Source organism: Gopherus flavomarginatus, chromosome 6, assembly GCF_025201925.1.
Source record: "Gopherus flavomarginatus isolate rGopFla2 chromosome 6, rGopFla2.mat.asm, whole genome shotgun sequence".
NCBI lineage: Eukaryota > Metazoa > Chordata > Testudines > Testudinidae > Gopherus > Gopherus flavomarginatus.
In genome coordinates this window covers 129,728,174-129,747,626 of record NC_066622.1, presented here as the reverse complement: position 1 = coordinate 129,747,626, position 19,453 = coordinate 129,728,174, and the positions used below count along the sequence as shown (strand labels likewise).

At 42.9% G+C, this 19,453-nt stretch overlaps 1 protein-coding gene across 1 annotated transcript in view; it reads left to right on the top strand.

Annotated features, from left to right (window-relative positions):
* The window catches only part of ACSL5 (acyl-CoA synthetase long chain family member 5), a 41,428-nt gene extending 22,876 nt beyond the window's left edge, over positions 1 to 18,552 (top strand). Inside the window, exons 10-21 of the mRNA XM_050958045.1 lie at positions 569 to 642; positions 1,414 to 1,491; positions 5,147 to 5,281; positions 9,196 to 9,330; positions 10,704 to 10,799; positions 11,719 to 11,791; positions 13,789 to 13,877; positions 13,965 to 14,081; positions 14,904 to 15,047; positions 17,060 to 17,161; positions 17,669 to 17,740; positions 17,962 to 18,552. Coding sequence (XP_050814002.1) covers positions 569 to 642; positions 1,414 to 1,491; positions 5,147 to 5,281; positions 9,196 to 9,330; positions 10,704 to 10,799; positions 11,719 to 11,791; positions 13,789 to 13,877; positions 13,965 to 14,081; positions 14,904 to 15,047; positions 17,060 to 17,161; positions 17,669 to 17,740; positions 17,962 to 18,102 — 1,256 coding nt within the window. The 3' untranslated portion in view covers positions 18,103 to 18,552. The remainder of the gene's footprint in view (positions 1 to 568; positions 643 to 1,413; positions 1,492 to 5,146; positions 5,282 to 9,195; positions 9,331 to 10,703; positions 10,800 to 11,718; positions 11,792 to 13,788; positions 13,878 to 13,964; positions 14,082 to 14,903; positions 15,048 to 17,059; positions 17,162 to 17,668; positions 17,741 to 17,961) is intronic.
* The last annotated feature ends 901 nt before the right edge of the window (positions 18,553 to 19,453 follow it).

Genomic DNA, 19,453 nt, shown 5'->3' with positions numbered 1-19,453 from the left:
TCTCTTTTGTTACATCCATGCAACTCCACTAAAGTGAATAGCTCCACCAGTCTAAATCTGGCCCTCCATCTTGGGCATGTTATCCCTTAAACCTACAGCTCTCACTTCCACTTAAAACATGCCTACCTGGAGACACTCCTAGACTGCACCTCAGGATTCTGTAGGCCATTAGATGTAATGTTTGTTTAGGGATGGTTTCGATCTCTGATCCTAAAGCTCTGTCTCAAGACTACATAATGAAAAAACACCCTCCCTGAGCACTGCAAGTTTTAATGCTGTAAAGTGATAATGTAGACAGAGCACCAGCACTGGGAGCTACTCCCATTGTGGGCAGTGGGGTTTTTGACTACACAGCTACATTAAAGACCTGCCACAGCAATACTTTTACATTGCTAGTGAAGACTTACTAGTTACATATGGAAACATGATTTGAGTCCAATACCACAAATGAATCCCCTGAGGGCTTGCAAATGTACAAGTGACTGAGTCAAATGTAAACTGTAAAACTTGCCTAATCCCCAGTGGTTCCAGCTGCCATGAGTTTATTCTTCCCCATGATCTTTGGCAGGTGACCCAAAAGGAGCCATGCTGACACATGAAAATGTTGTTGCAAATGCCGCTGCTTTCCTTAAAAGTACTGAGGTAAGTTGCTGCTTTTGTGTGTGCAGACCAACTTGGTGTTGGCTCCTTTTGGAGGCTTGTTATCCTGTCTAAGCCACCCAGCATCACAAAACTATTCAAGTCCTCCTGAGTTGCCACAGTCAACTTAACAATCAGCCTACACTGTGTGCAGGACTTTGAGATGGACAAGTTTCCCCTGCAGACCAGGCCAATGTAACTAATCTCACTCCTGTCCAAAGCCAGAACATGAATGTATCTTTTACAGAAATGAGAAGTTAGTCCTCAGAATGGATCTGAGCCAGAACACAGGATATGAAACTTCTAAATCCTGGCTGCTCAGATCGGGAGCTGAACTTCCCATCCTGAGCCTTTCCTAGGGCTTGTCTCTCTTTCAAGAGAGTTGTGTCTTGTGTTCCTTCTAGGAAGATGTCTATACAGGGACACTCTCTGGAAAGAGTGGGATTTGGAGGAAAGAGTGCCTGACTTAATTTCCTCAGCCTGGTTTGGAGCCTACTAGACAGGGACTTCAGGAATTGCAAATGGCCACCACCCTGCCTCTGTGTCCTGTCCCCCCACCCACCCATGTTAACTTTAGTGGTCTCTAAAGGATCACTCTGGGGGGGGGGGGGGGCCAATACCAAAATTCTGACTCACCAAACCTCTGAGTAGGCTGGAGCAGGTGTAAAATTACCTGCCACTTCAATATTGTGGTTAAACAGATATGATGAATCTGTTTATATGCTGTGGCATAACTATAATCTCCCACCTCAATGCTGTTCTGTTTCACTGTAGACTACATTTGACTGCAAGACTTCAGACATCTCAGTGTCCTATCTTCCTCTGGCTCACATGTTTGAGAGAGTAGTACAGGTAAGAGTAAATCAAACCCTTAAGGAAACACTTATATAAATGATCTACCAGACCATTACAGGAAGGACCTTGGTATAGAAGTTCTGTCCATGCAACCAGTCCTACAATGGCACACACTTCACTCAATAGCAGTCAGCTACTGACTTGTGAGTGGCCAATACCAGATTGTCCATAGGCCAACCTTCAAAACCATTTAGTGATATTAATAGTCATGCTCCAGGGCATATACCAACCACTAAACAAATGTAACTATGACTAATCAAAACATTCATATACATTCTTGCCAATAAAGGTTTGAACTAAATATTTTTGGCAACAAGTGTAATGTAGCCTGCAAAATGTTATCTAAACTTTTTTCTTTCATCTGATAACATGATGCCCTTATATCTAAAGGCATCTGGCCAACTTCAGTGGCTTTTCTTGCACTCTTCTGAGAAAGTTAAATAGCCTGCCCAATTCACCTTCTTGACGTCTCTTGTCTATTGTGTCCTAACTTATCTGGCTGAACAGTGCATGATTTTGGAAAGCAATCTCTCAAACAAGTTAGTTTACATTGTCACCTGAAAGTGAACAGCCATTTGTATGGCAGTATTGTAGCCAGTGTCACAATCTTTATATGCCATGCCAGGCGTGATAGATTCACATGTCCCTTGATACTTCAATCACCATTCCAGAGGATATGCATTCTGCTCAATAACAATCCAAAGCAGTGCAGACCAACACATGTTCGTCTTCATCATCTGAATCAGATGCCACCAGCAAAAGTTTGGACTTTTCCTTTTTCTTTTTTTGGTGGTTCTGTAGCTTCTGCATCAGAGTAGTGTTAAGACTTCTAAAAGCATGCTCCACACTTTATCCTTCTCAGATTTTGGAAAGCACTTCAGATTCTCAAATCTTAGCTACAGCATTTGACCCATCTTTAGAAATCTCTCTGGTATCTTTGCCTTTTGTCAAATGTGCAGTGACAGTATTCTTAAAATGAACAACATGTGCTGGGTCATCGGAGACTGCTATAACACAATATATGGCAGAATGCAGGTAAAACCACAGGAGATCTACAATTCTCCCCCAAGGAGTTAAGTCACAAATAGTGTTTATATTTTAATAAGTGTCTTCAGCATAGAAGCAAGTCCTCCAGAAGGATGGCCAAAACAGAGGCATGTGAATCTTTAGCATATCTGGCACACATCTTGCAATGCCAGCTACAACAGTGCCATGTGAATGCCTGGTCTCCCTTTCAGGTGACAATGCTGCCTGCTTCTTTACAATATCTCCAGTAAATGTAAGCAAACTTGCTTCTCTTTGCAATTGGCTGAATAAATAGGACTGAACAGACTTGTAGGCTCTAAAGTTTTACATGACACAACTTACCAGTGTAGGTTGTGTTACATAACTGCACTCAAACAAAGCAATCTCCTCAAAAGCACTACAGTACTTAATATTTTTCAATTCAGCTCATACATCTTACAAGTATTTGCACAGTAAAAATGGTAATCAAATCTAAAGTGAGCACTGTACACTCAATTCTGTAATTGAAATCGATATTTGAAAATGTAGAAAATTCAAAAATTTAACTCTAATTGCACTGTCAAGTAGAATAACTCACATTTATTAATCACATGAGTTAAAGGCAATTGACAGCCCTAATCTAAATACATATGTGGGTAGACAAACTGGTGCATCACACAAACATGTACTATAAACCTTCTGCGGATGTGTGAATGCACGTACCTGTAAGTCTCAAATAACAAAACATTGCAGCACAAATCAGGAGACTGACTTACCAGGGTATGATCCAGATTAAGTCACCTCTGTCCTGCAAACTTGGGTGCCTTAAAATGCCTTGCTGAAGTAGCTCCCACACGAATTGCTCAGGCTTCCAGCAAGCAAGCATCTGCATAGTACAATCTGCTAGCCCCACTTGGGTTACTTTTTTGCTAGCTGAAACTATTAGATTCAAGCAAAGCATCTCAACACATGCTTTTAGCCATCTTACTGACAAAACCCTGTAGGTCAGGACCCCTCTCCCCCAGAGTCCAATGACATCAATGTATGGGATGGGCAGGGAGAGAAGGGGTCCCTTGATGTTAGTCGCCTTTTTTTAAGTTTGTCACTTGCTTGGAAAATTTCCAGCTGGGCACTAGGAGATAACCAGCAGGGAACATCCTTCCACATACACTTGCTCACCTGTTTGAGCTTCCTTGGTTTCCCTTCCTGCTTTACTCTTTAGTCCTTAAATACAAATTAAGCACAGCACGCATTCCTTTGTTTGAGGACAGACTTGTTTGCCAACATCTGTTTGGGCAGAACCATGAAACTTGGAATTTGTTGAAATACATATAGCAAAGATTACCCTGTATGATGTATCAGCAAACTGAGTTCTCAGATTACCTTACCAGTTGTACTTTGTACAAAATATATTGCAACAGTATGTAAGGTGTGAACACCAGGGTCTACATTATCATGCTGACTCTCTAGCATTCACCTGCAACACTTTAATATCCCCAAACTAACAGGCCCTGAGCCAAAGCCCCTTATATCAAGGGCCTGAACCAATAGGGGTTAAATGTGAGCAAGATAAAGGAAGTAAGGGGTCATGGGAGGAACTGAGGGCTCTTCTATTCCTAAGGCATAGAAAAGCTTTTTAACCAGATGGAAATAAAGAACTACAACTGATCTCAGGCCAGTCCTGATCCCACAGAACTTGATGCCAAAGATCTTATTGATCCCATTGAGAAATGGATCCAATCTCATTAATTTTCACATTTCAATCAGTTTGAATGAAGTAAGCAGTAAACAGAATTCTGACAAAGGTTATCTGACAAACATAGCCCTGCTTGGTATCTGCTACCTCTGAAGAGATTGATGGTGGGTATTTCCCACCTTAAAGCAACACTGTCACACCATTGCCAAGTGTCCTCTACACTATATACTTTGCAATGTCACTTGTTTAGGTGTTTTCTTAAACCTCCCTTACCTCTAATTGTATTTATAGCCCTTCAGAAGCATTCAGAGTAGGTCTAGAAGCCCACATGTACACTACATACGGACCATATTGTAATATCCTTTCACAAAGTACACTCACTACCCAACCTCACCTTCTGTGTAATCCTGATTCTTGAACTACTTCAATGGCCTTGAGCAAGTCACTTGGCCCCTTTGCTTTCATTTCCCTATCTGTAAAATAGAAACTGTAAGCCTTGTAAATCTCAGGGGTACTGAATCTTAATGCCAAAGATCACTGAATACAGGAAGCACTTAACACTCAGAAAATAGCAGTGAGTGTAATAGTGTTCTTAAAGACCTTAATATCACAATTCACTGTTTCTTCACTTGTTGCACTACAGTCCGGGATGTCATGATAAAAACTAGACCTACAAGAGGGATGTCATTTGGTTAACAGGTACAAGTAACTTGCCCATCCATAAAATGGAGATATGATGAAGATTTCATCCTTGGCTCCCAGGAGGTGCATAAGCACAAAGGAGAACCATTTCATTTCTCCAAGGAAGCTGCAGGCTACAGATCTGACAAGCCTGCATAGCCTTAGACTCATGAATTGTTCTGAGACTCCTAGTCATATGAGGCTGGGAATTCTTACCCCAAGCAAGGACTTGCCAAACTAGGCTCATTCTCTGTATATTTACTTTCTTAGATTATAATCTACTCCAGTGGTGCAAGAGTGGGTTTCTTCCAAGGAGACATCAGATTACTAACAGATGACATGAGAACCTTGAAGCCAACTGTGTTTCCAACAGTACCAAGATTGCTCAACAGGATCTATGACAAGGTACTAAAAGCTGCTGCTTTCCTAGATGAATTTACATGCACTTAAATCTGCTTCCAACAGTTGCAAATTCACACAACTTAGCACTTACTGGAAACTTGGCTTTAAATGTACTGAATACCCACAAGTTGGGGGCAGCAGTCCTGATTAGAGGAGTGAGCCTAGCACAATGCAGGGGCTTGGTGTCATGATTGTAGCTCCTAAATGCTACAGTAATACAAATACCTCACATACTTCTGTTCTTAGTCTATAACAAACCGGGATCGATTAGAAGAGCTGAGAGGCGGTGGGGTGCTCCATGCCACCACCCAAGCTTTGTGAAGGCTGTCATCTGTTTTCTGCTCAGTCTGGAACTGTTTCCTTGAGGCTGGGGTCACCAGTTCTTCCTCAGACTGTGGATTTGGGCTTGGTCCCTCTGGAAGCGATGTAGGTGATGGGGTTGTTTCCGTTGCTGGTGAACCGCTCTCTGCTGGTGCACCTGAGGGTATTTTAGGCTCTGGCTGAGCCTTTTGGGTATGGTTGTCTGCTGATTCTGCCAGTTCTGGCTCGCTGGCGCCCTCTGGTGTTCAGTTTGAAGATGTGGTTGCAATTGCTGGTGCTGGTTGTTCCAGTTCCGGGCCTGTGACTGGACGTGCTGTGGCTGTTTCAGTGGTTGGCATGGAATTCGGGTCCACTACCTCTGTCTGGGTTTCTGGTAACACAGACGGGGCGTCTGTGGACGGCTCAGGAACAGGAATGGGTCTGGAAGCTTGCCTGGTTTGGTTACGTGTAACCATTCCCACTTGGTTGGCCAAGTCTTCCCCCAGTAGCATGGGGATGGGATAGTTGTTATAGACTGCAAAAGTTCACATTCCTGACCAGCCTTTGTACTGGACAGGCAGTTCAGCTGTAGGCAAGTCTACAGCTTGTGACATGAAGGGGTAAATTGTCACTTGGGCCTTTGGGTTGATGAATTTGGGGTCTACGAAGGATTGGTGGATAGCTGACACTTGTGCCCCCGTATCTTTTCATGCAGTAACCTTCTTTCCGCCCACTCTCAAAATTTCCCTTTGCTCTAAGGGTATCTGAGTGGCATCTGGGCCTGGGGATATTTGGTGTGATGGTGGTGTAATGAACTGCACTCGGTTGGCGGTCTTTGGGCAGTTGGCCTTGATATGTCCCAGTTCATTACACTTAAAGCATCTTTCATCTGACTGGTCACTGGGTCGAGGTGAGTTACTGGAGACTGGTGAGGTGGAAGAATAGGGCGTCTGTGGCTTTACTTGGGTTGTATGTGGGGTCTTTGGCTGTCCTCGGTTGTAGGGTTTATGGTCGGTGTGCACCCTGGGGTATTCGTTCCCCTTGACAGTAGCTTTCTTGCTTTCTGCCACTTCCATCCATCTGGCTCCAATTTCCCCCGCCTCGGTGAGATTTTAGGGTTTTCCATCTTGTATGTACCGTGTTATGTCCTCAGGAACACCATCCAAGAACTGCTCCATTTGTATGAGGTGCAGTTCATCTATGGATTTAACATTGTTTGTTTCCTGATATTCAGGCCTCATAATTTTTCCCAACGTAGTAGGCGTGTTTTGAAAATGACACATCTGGTTTCCACTTTTGGGTTCTGAAATGCCGACGGGCATGATTCAGGGTTATCCCCATTCTGTATCTGGCCTTGGTTTGAAAGTTTATAGTCGTTCGTTTTCTCCTTAGGCATTTCAGCTGCCGCCTCTGCTAAAGGTCCACTGAGCTGTGGCCTTAATTCTACCATGTACTGGTCTTCAGGGATGCTGTACCCAAGACAGGCTCTTCCAAAATTTTCCAAGAAGGCCTCAGTGTTATCACCTGCCTTGTAGGTGGGAAATTTCTTGGGATGTGGAAGCAAATTGGCGAAGGGTTGTTAGGATTGGTTGGAGCATGCAGCCCAGCTTGCGCTAAGTCCAGTTCATGTTTTCTCTGTTTTTCCTTCTCTTCACTTTTTGTTTTTCCATTTCTCGGCGGTGGGCCACCTCTTCTTGTAGTTTTCTGTGGTGGGCTGCTTCTTCTTCTTCTTCTTCTTCTTCTTGTTTCCTTCTGTGAGCTACCTCTTGTTGTTGTTTGTTGTTTGTTCTTTTGTGGGCTGCCTCTTCCTTGGCTAGTTCTGCATTAATTAGTTCTGTCCGTCTCTTATATTCATTTTCTTTGTCTATGGCTTGTTGCCGTGCTCACTCCTGCCTTAGGCTTTCCTTGGAACTCATGTTTTCTGCTTTCTTGTGCTGAGGCGCCCTCTGGTGTGTGTTGTCTGAACTGCAACTTCTCTGCCTCCTGGGGTCTGCCTAGCAACAGTGCCTTTTTCCTTTTCTTCCTCTAGCTAATCTTTTCAATGTAAAGTAAACCAGAAAAACCACTTTATTTGCATGTGTATTGCTGGATACTTGTCTCACAATGGGAGTGCTATTGTGTCACAAGACCCGTAATAGTTCCTTAATGGTTCCTTGCTTAATATGCAAGCCAAAACTGCAAGAGAGCAGGAAAAAAAATTCTGTTTTTCCTTTTAAAACCAAACCCTCTCTGCTTAAAAGCCCCTAGCAGAGAAAAGAAAAATATAAATTCCTACTGGCTTCTGGATTCTATCTATCCCACCACTGCCACCATGTCATAACATATTCCCAGATTTGGACCTTAGCGTCCAAAATAAGGGTGTTAGCATGAAAACCTCCAAGCTTTGTTACCAGCTTAGACCTGGTAAAGCTGCCACCACCCAAAAAATAGAGTGTTTTGGGGCACTCTGGTCCCCCCAACAACCTTCCCTGGGGACCCCAAGACCCAAATTCCTTGAGTCTCACAACAAAGGGGAATAAACAATTTTCCTTCCCCCTCCTCCTTCCAGGTGTTAACTCCCTGGGTTCCTGGAGAGATACACAGAAGCAAGCTCCGTGAATCTAAACAGAGGGATTCCACCCTCCCTATTTCCAGTCCTGGAAACACAAGTACCGAGAGCCAATCTCTCCCCCCACCCCACCCCCTTCTTCCAGAGGGAATGCAAAGTCAGGCTAGTAAATTTAACAGAGACTTTCTTTTCCCCCTGACTTCTTCCTCCCACCAATTCCCTGATGAGCTACAGACTCAATTCCCTGGAGTCCCCCACTAAAGAAAAACTCCAACAGGTCTTAAAAAGAAAACTTTATATAAAAACAGGAAAAAATACATAAAAATGGTCTCTCTGTATTAAGGTGACAAATACAGGGTCAATTGCTTAAAAGAAAAATGAATAAACAGCCTTATTTGAAAGAACACAATTTTAAACACTCCAGCAACTACACACGTAAATACAAAAGAAAAAAAACAATACCCCTTATTATTTTATGATCTTTGTACTCACAACTTGAAAACAGAAGATTAGAAAGCAGGAGACAGAAAAATCCTTCCCATAGCCGAGAGGGACAGACACAAGACGAAGAACTCACACCCAAAACTTCCCTCCACCCAGATTTGAAAGTCTTGTTTCCTGATTGGTCCTCTGGTCAGGTGTTTCAGGTTACTCCTTTCCAGGTGAAAGACATTAACCCTTAGCTATCTGTTTATGACAACTTCCCACGAAAATCAAATTTAAATATGGATCTTCAACTGCAACACTCATGGCAGGAATGTCGGCTTTTATTTAAAGTGCAAACAAACCCTGTTGGCAGTCTTTACTGTCATGGCATTCTTTGCAGAGTCTGCATGGCCCAGTCTACCAAACAGGCAGTCCTTCAGGGTCATGGCTGAGGTGTGACCACTACACCGAGTGGCACCATTATATTCCCCAATGTCCATGCTGTCTCTAAATGGAGGAAGATGGCACTAGACACTGAATCTAGCACTCTTCAAACTTTTTAAAAATCATGTTTGTTTCTCATGAGGGAAAATGTCCTGGTGAGCTCATGAATAAACTCATTTAAACTGCTTTTCACCTGCAGATACAAAGTGGTGCACAGAATCCATTGAAACGGGTTTTGTTAAACTTTGCATTAGCCAGAAAACTGGATGAAGTGAAGAAGGGCATTCTCCGAAATGACAGCATTTGGGACAAAATGATCTTTAAGAGAGTCCAGGTATGTCTCAAAGATGCATGTAACTTGAGTAACAGAATATATTCACAGTAACCGTTCCAGGCCCAAATAAGGTGATAGATGAGCTGCTGGAGATCAGCAGAGACTAGAACAGCATGGTAAGCCAAATAAGACTCCCATACTATAGCCACTGTAATGCTGTTTTACCTTGGATCAGAGCTGAAAGCTGGAGTCTAACATGAGCTGAAGAGCCAGGCTGTATTGTAGCAGACTTGGCACATCTGTCGATTACATTTCCCATTCTGGGCCTGTAACGCTGAGGTGAATTGCACACAAGGACGTCTAAAAACACTACACTGTTCTATAGCAATAGTTCAAACCAACACAGTAAAACTGTTAAACTTGCAGTGATTAACTTCATTGTACATGAATGCAACTTTGAGTTGCTGTGTTCCAGTTGGACAGAAGTGTCTGGGGAAAATATACTCTGCCCTTGAGTTGAGTCTGAAGGCAGAGTTGAGCTGATACTCTTCTCTGAAAGATGAGGCTGCTGCTTTTATTAAATAGAATGTCTTCTTAAAATCTAGAAGCGTCCAATCCTTGGTGATTGCTCCTTATGGTATATTAGTGTAAGGTGGTGTACACCAGATAGTGTTTGGTACAGGAGAATAGCCCAGGTCTTCAGAGTGAGCAGCCACTGGCTCAACAAATTGGGGCAATAACAGCATGGAAGGGGGAGGGAATGAGATCTGGAAGCTAAAGATGAAGGTAGAAATCTAATCTTTGAGTGATCACTGGCTGGCCATGTAAAATGGATAACGGACAAGCATTCCACCGCCAGTTCAGATGTTGCATGTAGCTACCTCAATTGACAGATTGTAATTCTTGGCACTTAAAAAAGCACTTCTAGACCCTTGCCAAATTAGCAGGGGGGAATGCTGATCTGATTTCTAAGCTAGACATGGCTGCCTTGAAGTAATTCCAAAAAGTAGCTACCATGTTCTAGAGCCAAGTGGGACAGAATACCGTGATGTCTCAACCTTTTTTCCTTTGAGCAACTTGGTGCTGGCACTACTGATGCCTGTTGGCATATCTTGTGATCCTCCCTTCAGTGAATGGCAACTAAGCCTTAATCCTCCATTAGCTGGAGCAGTGCTCAATTCTGTTCAAGAAGTGGTATGCTGCCCGCTGAGTGGCTTAGACAGTGACTTGCTAGCTGCTTGTGGCAGTGGTTGCTGTTAAGGAGAGGGGGAGGAGGAAATCAAGAAAACAGGCATACCTTGAATGAAGTCATAGGTTCCTGTACACCACTTTAAAATGAGATCCCGTTAAACATGCTGACTAATCACAAACTCTTGACTCCTATAGATGGATCAGGCTTTGCCTTTTTTTGACTATTTAATCATTTCTTGCAGGAGACCATGGGTGGGCAAGTGCATATAATGGTAACAGCAGCTGCCCCCATATCTCCCTCTGTCCTGACACTTCTCAGAGGAGCATTGGGATGTCAGGTGAGCCATCTTTGCCATCCTATTCCATGGTGCAGACTCTTCTCTGAGACTATGGCAACTTGTCAGACTTGATTTGACAGAACACTTTTTTAGATGGCACTTTCAAAGATAAGTGACACTGGCCCAGATTGAGTATAGTGGGGGAATTATTTTTATATGAAGTATGGACTTCTCAGCATGCAGTTAAGACAAATGCCATAGCATTCCACATTGCAGAGAACAGTTTTTTGCACTAAAAGACCTCACTTCTAGAACAGACTTTCTTTCTGCATCATTGACTCTTGATCACACCAAAACTCTTCTCCCCTATCTATATACTTGCACTTTTCTAGCTGGATCCAACATCATACAATCTTTAGACTTTGTGCTATGTAGAATAAGGGCCTCTTCCTGAATGAGGTGCCCTGTTAGCAAGTGTTTGCACTTCAGCCACTTTATGTAGGGCCCTCTGTGGCAGGAGTGCACCACTAGCTCTATGCAGGGTGTGGGTGGTGGGAATGGCTCTGGAGGGGACTAGGAAAGGAGTTTGGACAGCTCAGCTCAGGGCAAGAAAGCTAAATCAGTTTCCTCCAATAGGAAGAGTTTGGATGAGATCTCTTGATGTTTAACAGGCAGGCCTGCACTAGGAATTTTTTATATAAAGGGACTGGATGTAGGCTAAGCCTTCAGTGGTAAAATTCTGACCATAACAAAACAGCAGGCTATTGGATCTGGATTTTTTTACAATAGCAAAGAATATGGTGTGCAGCTATCTGCTTCTATTGCACGCAAAGGCTGAATATGCCAGAAGTGGCAAAAGACTTCATATTGTCATGTAAAGTACATCTTGACACTCTACTGATGGGCACAACTCTTATGTTACAGCAGTGACTGCACAAGGACTTGACACTAAAAGGGTATTTGTTTCCATCTTATCCAGATTTTTGAAGCTTATGGTCAGACAGAATGCGCAGCTGGCTGCACCTTCACAGTGCCTGGAGATTGCACAACAGGTATGGCTGAGATTGAAGGTCTTCCCTGAAGCTGACAAAGGCAGATGCCTCACTTCCATGGTGTTGGGCAACTAAATTGTCCTAGGAGCCTTTGAAAAAATCACCGTGGGAGACACAACTTAAATACTCTTTTTCAGCTTATTGCTGCCCTGTAGTCTACGCAACTTCTCAAACACCCATTAGCACCAGTTAACCTTGCTTTCACTTTTCTTTGAGGGCTGGCTAGCTGAATAACCTCTCTTCTGTTCATTACATGAACTTACTGACCAGCTGGCTTAATAGAATTTTTTTTTTTTGTTAGGGGCAGAAGGATAGAACTATTCTTTGGGCTCTCAAGCAGGGCTTCTCAAACTGGGGGTCAGGACCCCTCAGGATATTACATGGGGGGGTTGTGAGCTCTCAGCCTCCACCCCAAGCCTGTTTTGCCTCAGCATTTATAAGAGTAAACATATTTAAAGTGTTTTGTTTTATAAGGGAGTTGCACTCAGGCTTCCATGTGAAAGGGGTCACCAGTACAAAAGCTTGAGAATCACCGCTCTAAAGGACCAAAGCACACATGCATGTCTTCCTTGCTCACACTTCACCCAGAATCTCCAATCTCTCTCCTGAAACACAATAAGGGCCTACCAAATTCACAGCCATGAAATCTAGTCTCTCCCTGTGAAATCTTGTCTTGTGCTTTTACCCTATGCTATAAAGACTTCACAAGGGAGACCAGTGTTTCCCAAACTGGGGGTCCTGATGCAAAAGGGAGCTGTGGGGGGTTGCAAGGTTATTTTAGGGGTCACAATATTGCCACCCTGACAGCTGCCTTCAGAGCTGGGTGGCCAGAGCTGCAGCTGTTGGCCAGATGCCCACCTATGAGGGGTAAGTCCCTTGCCAGCAGCAGTACAGAAGTAATGGTGGCAATACCATGCCATCCGTACTTCTGCACTGCTGCTGGCAGTGGCTCTGCCATCAGAGCTGGGTTCTCAGCCAGCAGCCACCATTCTCCAGCTGTCTAACTCTGAAAGCAATGCTGCCACCACCACTACCACCAGCAGAGAAGTAAGGGTAGCAATGCTGCAACCCCCTACAATCTTGCAACCCCTCCAACTCCTTTTTGGATCAGGACCCCTACAATTACAACACTGAAATTTCAGATTTAAATAGCTGACATGGAATTTACAATTTTAAAAATCATGACCATGAATTTGGTAGGGACCTTATCTAAAAATCCAGGGAGGTACTGTTATGTTTCTGCACAACATATGGAATACAAGTGGATGTTGATTCAGTATCTTCCTGGCGGAATGCAGAGCTGTTTTATTGCTCATAATAAAACCTAAATATTGGGTACCTAAGCCTCAATATAACCATTATTCAGGAAACTGCTAGATCCAACTTGGATTACTTAATCACTATGAATCGAAACTACTAGGCAGAAATCCATTTACCAGCACCCAGTAGCTGAGACTTAAGACAGGGTAAAATTTCAAATACAATTTGAAAAAGATGAGCAGGAGTGGGGAAATTTAGGCAGAAATTACCCAAATTAGAAAACTGCCAGGACATGAGATGGAGGGAGCAAACTAACTTACACATGTCCTAGGATTTTAAACAATCAGTGGTAAGAACCAATGACTTGCATCTCGATAGAGAGGAATTTGAAATGTAGGAGATTCTATAGTTTCAGCATAAAGAATAACCTGGCAGTTAAAATGCTCTTCACCTCTAATCAAGATCTGTTGGGCTTGTTTTCCTGCAGCAGTGAACATCCCTGATCCAGCTGGTACTTTCCTACCTTGAATAGTTCACTATTTAGAAACTCCAAAGCAACATATGGGTGGGGAGGAGGGGCTGAAAGAATCTCAAGCATTTGAATTCCAGTGTGTCTCAAAGCAGAAGTGACTTTAAATTGACTCCCTCAAAATACCTTGAGGGTATGAGGAAGTTGCCCATAGATTCTGCAAAAGGTTAGATCTTACAAGTAAAATCTGCCTAAATTTCTCCTGCAGGTCATGTTGGAGCCCCTCTACCCTGCAATATCATAAAACTAGAAGATGTGGCTGACATGAACTACTTCTCTTCCAATAATGAAGGGGAGGTAGGCAAACCTGTCTCTGGAGTGATGTTGTGAGGAGTGGTGCAATGCTACATGTAATGACAAATGGCTCTTGTTTGCATGCTGTAGGTCTGCATTAAAGGATCAAATGTCTTCAAAGGTTATTTAAAGGATCCTGAGAGAACAGCTGAAGCTATTGACAAGGATGGCTGGCTTCACACTGGAGACATTGGGAAATGGATGCCAGTAAGTTTTCACTAGCTTAATACCTGTTACAGGAGGAACACTTCCCTAGTTGGTTGAGGAATCTTGGGAAAGTGATAGTCACTACTAAAACTTGTAGTGATGGCAAAAAAATTGGATTGTAATAAGGTACATAATACTAGTATCTCCCCAAACTGTTAAAGATAGGCCTATACATCTTTTGGGTATATACTCCAGATAACACTAATTAGTTAAATTTGGGGGCTTTGTTTGGCATACTACAAAGATAATATAGACATAGAACTGGTGTCTGAAATTGGGGTGTTGATCAAAACTTTAGATGTCAGTGTAGAGTCCCATCTAAGGACCCCTTCTCACCACTATGATTGGTATAATATGTGGTGAAACAAAGATGGCAGTAACTGTTAGTTTCTTGCATGAGGGTGGAGTGCCCAAGACCAATTAGCTCAGACAAGGGAGGCTTCAAATCACACCTGTCAGGCCAGTAATTTAACTCAAGAACATGCCATTGCTTTCACAATGATCAGGCAAGGTGAGATCTCTTTATTAAGAGAGAAAATAAAGGTGCTGCCTAATCATGTCCTGAGATAATTAGAAGAATAACGGAGGAGTTGGGGCTTAAGATAATCAGTTTCTCTGAACCAATTAGTACCTCTCAACTTCTCTGTGGGATTGCGAAGATGCAGCTGTCTGAGACAAGCTGCATGATTCCATGCAACAAAAATTAAATCCATTGCAAAAGGGAGTAGGTCTTCTTTTTATAAGCAAGTTTTAATTGGGGGGGGGGGGGGTGAGGAATGACTGACGACTAAGAAACACCTTAACATTTAAACATGACTGCAGAACGGAACTCTGAAGATCGTTGACAGAAAGAAGAACATCTTTAAGCTAGCACAAGGAGAGTACATTGCACCAGAGAAGATTGAAAATGTCTACGTCAGAAGTGCTCCTGTTGCCCAAGTTTTTGTACACGGGGAGAGTTTAAAGGTAAATTGCTGCTTTCCTGGGTGCTTTACTTCCTAAATAGGAAAGGAGTGCTCAGCCTTGAAGAACTGAGCCTTCTGAAGCATTACCTTGAGTACTTCAGACCCATCAATTGCTCTGAAGCTTGCTCTGTGTACAAGCTGCAGCTTCCCCTCCACAGCCTCTGAGTATAGCTGGCTTGTGATATACAGGAGGTCAGACTATGCATGGACTCTTTAAAGCAAAAAAAAAAGAACTCTGCCTGCAAATAAGGCTGTCTCTTACTAGCCTTCCCATTAGAGGGCAGGAATCTTCTCTTCAGCAGTGTTTGTCAGGATGCTATCCCACAATTTTTAGGATTTGTAAGTATACTGGGAGGTGATAAGAACTAACTTAGGGGTAATTCAATATCTCTGTGGGTTTTGAGTGATCAGAAGTTGCCTAAGTGATATCACTGCAATTGATGAAGTACATGGGAATTTTAATAGGAGCATTTAAACCAATGCTGAAACATCTTAAACAGACTGATCACTTTTAAGAAATGGGTGCCCAGAGCATAGGCTGGGTGGTTAAACTCTGATTTGAAGAAGACATTAAACTGTAGCTCACACTTTGAGCTTATTTAAATTATGCAAAATTCTAATTCAAATGGTAAGTACTCTGTTGTATAACACTCACCTATCCAGAGGACTCAGGCAATTGTATTAGACTAAGGCCAGAAGGGACCATCATGGTCATCTAGCCTAACCTCCTGCATGTTACAGGCCACAATCTCGCCTACTTCTGCATTAAGGCCGTAACCCAGGTTGATTTACTGAAGTTTCCAAATTGTGATTAAAGATTTCAAGTTAGAGAGTACCATTTACTCTAGTTAAAACCAGCCCATGACCAGTGCCCCATCTTGTAGAGGAAGACAAAAAAAACCCTGAGGGTTTCTGCCGATCTGACCTTAAATGTCCCTCCTGATACCAAACAGAGTGGTGGTTACGCCTTGAGCATGTGGGCAAGATTTGCTAGCCAGACACCTGGAAAAGAATTTTCTGCAATAATTGCCACTATTAAAAAATTTTTAGCTTAACTAGGCACTTCCTCTGATCCATGTCATCTGTTCATTTCGGTGATGGGCAAAGTGAGAATCCTATAGTTCTGCAAAGCCTCTTTGGGTTGAGCCTCCACTTAGGAAGGAACAATCAGTTTCACACATACAGAATGGGAGGACACTCCATTGGAAGGAGTATGGCAGAAAGGGATCTAGGGGTCATAGTGGACCACAAGCTTAATATGAGTCAACAGTGTGATACTGTTGCAAAAAAAGCAAATGTGCTTCTGGGATGCATTAACAGGTGTGTTGTAAACAAGACACGAGAAGTCATTCTTCTGCTTTACTCTGCACTGGTTAGGCCTCAACTGGAGTATTGTGTCCAGTTCTGGGCACCGCATTTCAAGAAAGATGTGGAGAAATTGGAGAGGGTCCAGAGAAGAGCAACAAGAATGATTAAAGGTCTTGAGAACATGACCTATGAAGGAAGGCTGAAGGAATTGGGTTTGTTTAGTTTGGAAAAGAGAAGACTGAGAGGGGACATGATAGCAGTTTTCAGGTATCTAAAAGGGTGTCATCAGGAGGAGGGAGAACTTGTTCACCTTAGCCTCCAATGATAGAACAAGAAGCAACGGGCTTAAACTGCAGCAAGGGAGATTTAGGTTGGACATTAGGAAAAAGTTCCTAACTGTCAGGGTAGTTAAACACTGGAATAGATTGCCTAGGGAAGTTGTGGAATCTCCATCTCTCGAGATATTTAAGAGCAGGTTAGATAAATGTCTATTAGGGATGGTCTAGACAGTATTTGGTCCTGCCATGAGGGCAGGGGACTGGACTCGATGACCTCTCGAGGTCCCTTCCAGTCCTAGAGTCTCAGTCTGAGATTCTAGGTATGACTCCTGTACTGAGTCCAACAGTTAAATGTTGAGCAGGATTGCATTAAACTTTTGACACTTTCATATCATACATCTTGTTCCAAACATGATTCTTTCCACAGTCCTCTCTAGTGGGTATAGTGGTTCCTGACCCTGAGGTACTTCCAAAATTTGCAGCAAAACTTGGAATAAAAGATTTGTCTGAAGAAACTTACAAAAATTCAGTAAGTGGCTTTTTATCTTAAGATTGTATCTTCTGGGTGTATTATACTTGTGCTGCAGAGAACAATAGTCTGGCAGAAACTGCCTTAATGTGGATTTAGGATATTTTAGTGTCTTTAGAGTTTTACATTTTAAGCTTCCCTTTAAAATACTAGTTGCTAGCCCTTACTCAAAACAGCTGTGACTATGTCCTGGAGTAAGCACTGGGTTCAGGTGGCGAGCCCTGAGTTCCAGTCTTAGCTCTGCCATTGCCACAGGAGCTTAGGAAGACTAAGGCAGTGTAATGACTTCCAATCTGGCAAATGAGGATAATGCTCTACTGGCCTTCGTGGGCATGTGACTAATGTTTATAGGGCTCTGAACACAGACTGAGTGGTAAGTATCCAACACCTTTAAGCATAACTTGACAACAGGACCACTACCCCACCACAGATTTAGAAAGGGAGGTAGCTTTAAACTTATGCTTGCTGTGTTACATGACATCAGTTTTTCAACTTGGTCTATTCTAGGTATTGAAAAAAGCTATTTTAGAAGACATGGTCAAAGTAGGAAGAGAAGCTGGCCTTAAGTCCTTTGAACAAGTGAGTATTTAGGATTATGTAACAGACATTAGCACAGGCAAACGGTGGCTGCCAAAGGCCTAGGAAGTATGCACTGCTGTAGCTTAAACCAGTCCTGAACTACATTAGTAAAGAACCTGTCCCTATGGAAATTCAGTGGCTCTTCAGTTTTAACATAGTGCTGATAAACTAGTGGTCCATGATGTGCTAGAGAGTGTAAATGTCTATCTTTCTGCACTCAGGTTAAAGACATCTACATTCATCCAGAGATGTTCACTATTGAACAGGGACTCCTGACTCCAACCCTGAAGGCAAAGAGAGCAGAACTCTCTAAATACTTTCAGACCCAACTTGAAGCCCTCTATGCAAATATGCAGGAATAATAGGGTGGCATATCTAAACACACTGAGATTTCTGTGGAATACCAAAGCACTCCTCAGGACAGTAAGTCACCTACTGAGAACAAGATTAAATAGAGGAGCAAGAGGAATCTTAACAGGAAGATGATACGTTATACTTGCCAACTTTATGCCATGGCTTGGACTTCATCACAGTGATGACAGTAAGCTATTGTGTTCCAGTTCCCTCGTCTCTGGAATAGGCACAAGATTCCAAGTAACATGGAAGCACTTGCTTTCAGACTGAAGCCCACTGTCTAAAATAAGTGCTTAGGAAGCAAATGGGCAGGTTCTACTAACTTTCATCCTTTGTCAAAAAGTGGTTGTCCCCCTCCATGCCCTCCACTTAAATTGTGAAATTGCCAGTGGCTGCAAGACTGACCTTTCTTAAGTCTGAAATTTGTATTGTGCTTCAGCTGCCTTCTGGTAACTACTATGTAACGCAATAAATTTTAATTGCACATTCAAAAAACCTATCCTGTAGGAGTGATCATTTCTGCAGTGTCCTTGGCAAAAGTCAGTCACTCTGACCATAGCAGTAGAATGTCTCTGCGGAATGCTTTATTAAGCAGAGATCTTAGCTCAAATTATAGCTGATCCACTGGCTTCCTGCATGCATATCGCTAGGCTACAGGGCAAACATGGGGTGACTAAACTAAGACGTCTATCCATCTGATAAGTTGAGTGAAGCTGTTTTTCTGTCCATTGTCCTTGCCTATGGAATACCAAATCAATCCATTGTTAGTGCTGGAGGTACCAGCAGCAAGCCTTAGCCTTCCACAAAGGCCACCAAAAGTGTCCTTTCAAAGCTCTCCAGCAATTTATAACTTCATCATAACGGCAACAAAGAGTCCTGTGGTACCTTAAAGGCTAAACAGATGTATTGGAGCATAAGCTTTTGTGAGTGAATACCCACTTTGTTCAGATGCATGTCACATTCACCCAGAAAAGCTTATGCTCCAATACATCTGTTTAGCCTTTAAGGTACCACAGGACTCTGTTGCTTTTTACAGATCCAGACTAACACAGCTACCCCTCTGATACTTCATCACAATTGTCTTAATATTAGTTCATATGTCTAAATCTCCCTGTTACATTGTCTCCTAATCTCTTCCTATTTAACCTATCCTGGTAGAAGTGTGCAACATTCCTCCCCCCACCCCCCGTAGCTATCAGGTGAGAAGTGCCTCATGCTGTTGCACATCTCTTCCATTATCATTAATGGGAAGTGGCAAATTGGGGGTGGGGGGCAGGAGAAGGCTAAGCAAAGATTTAATTAAAATAGAATAATATACAGGAACGGAAGTCCCTCCCCACATAAAGCAAAAGCTTTGTA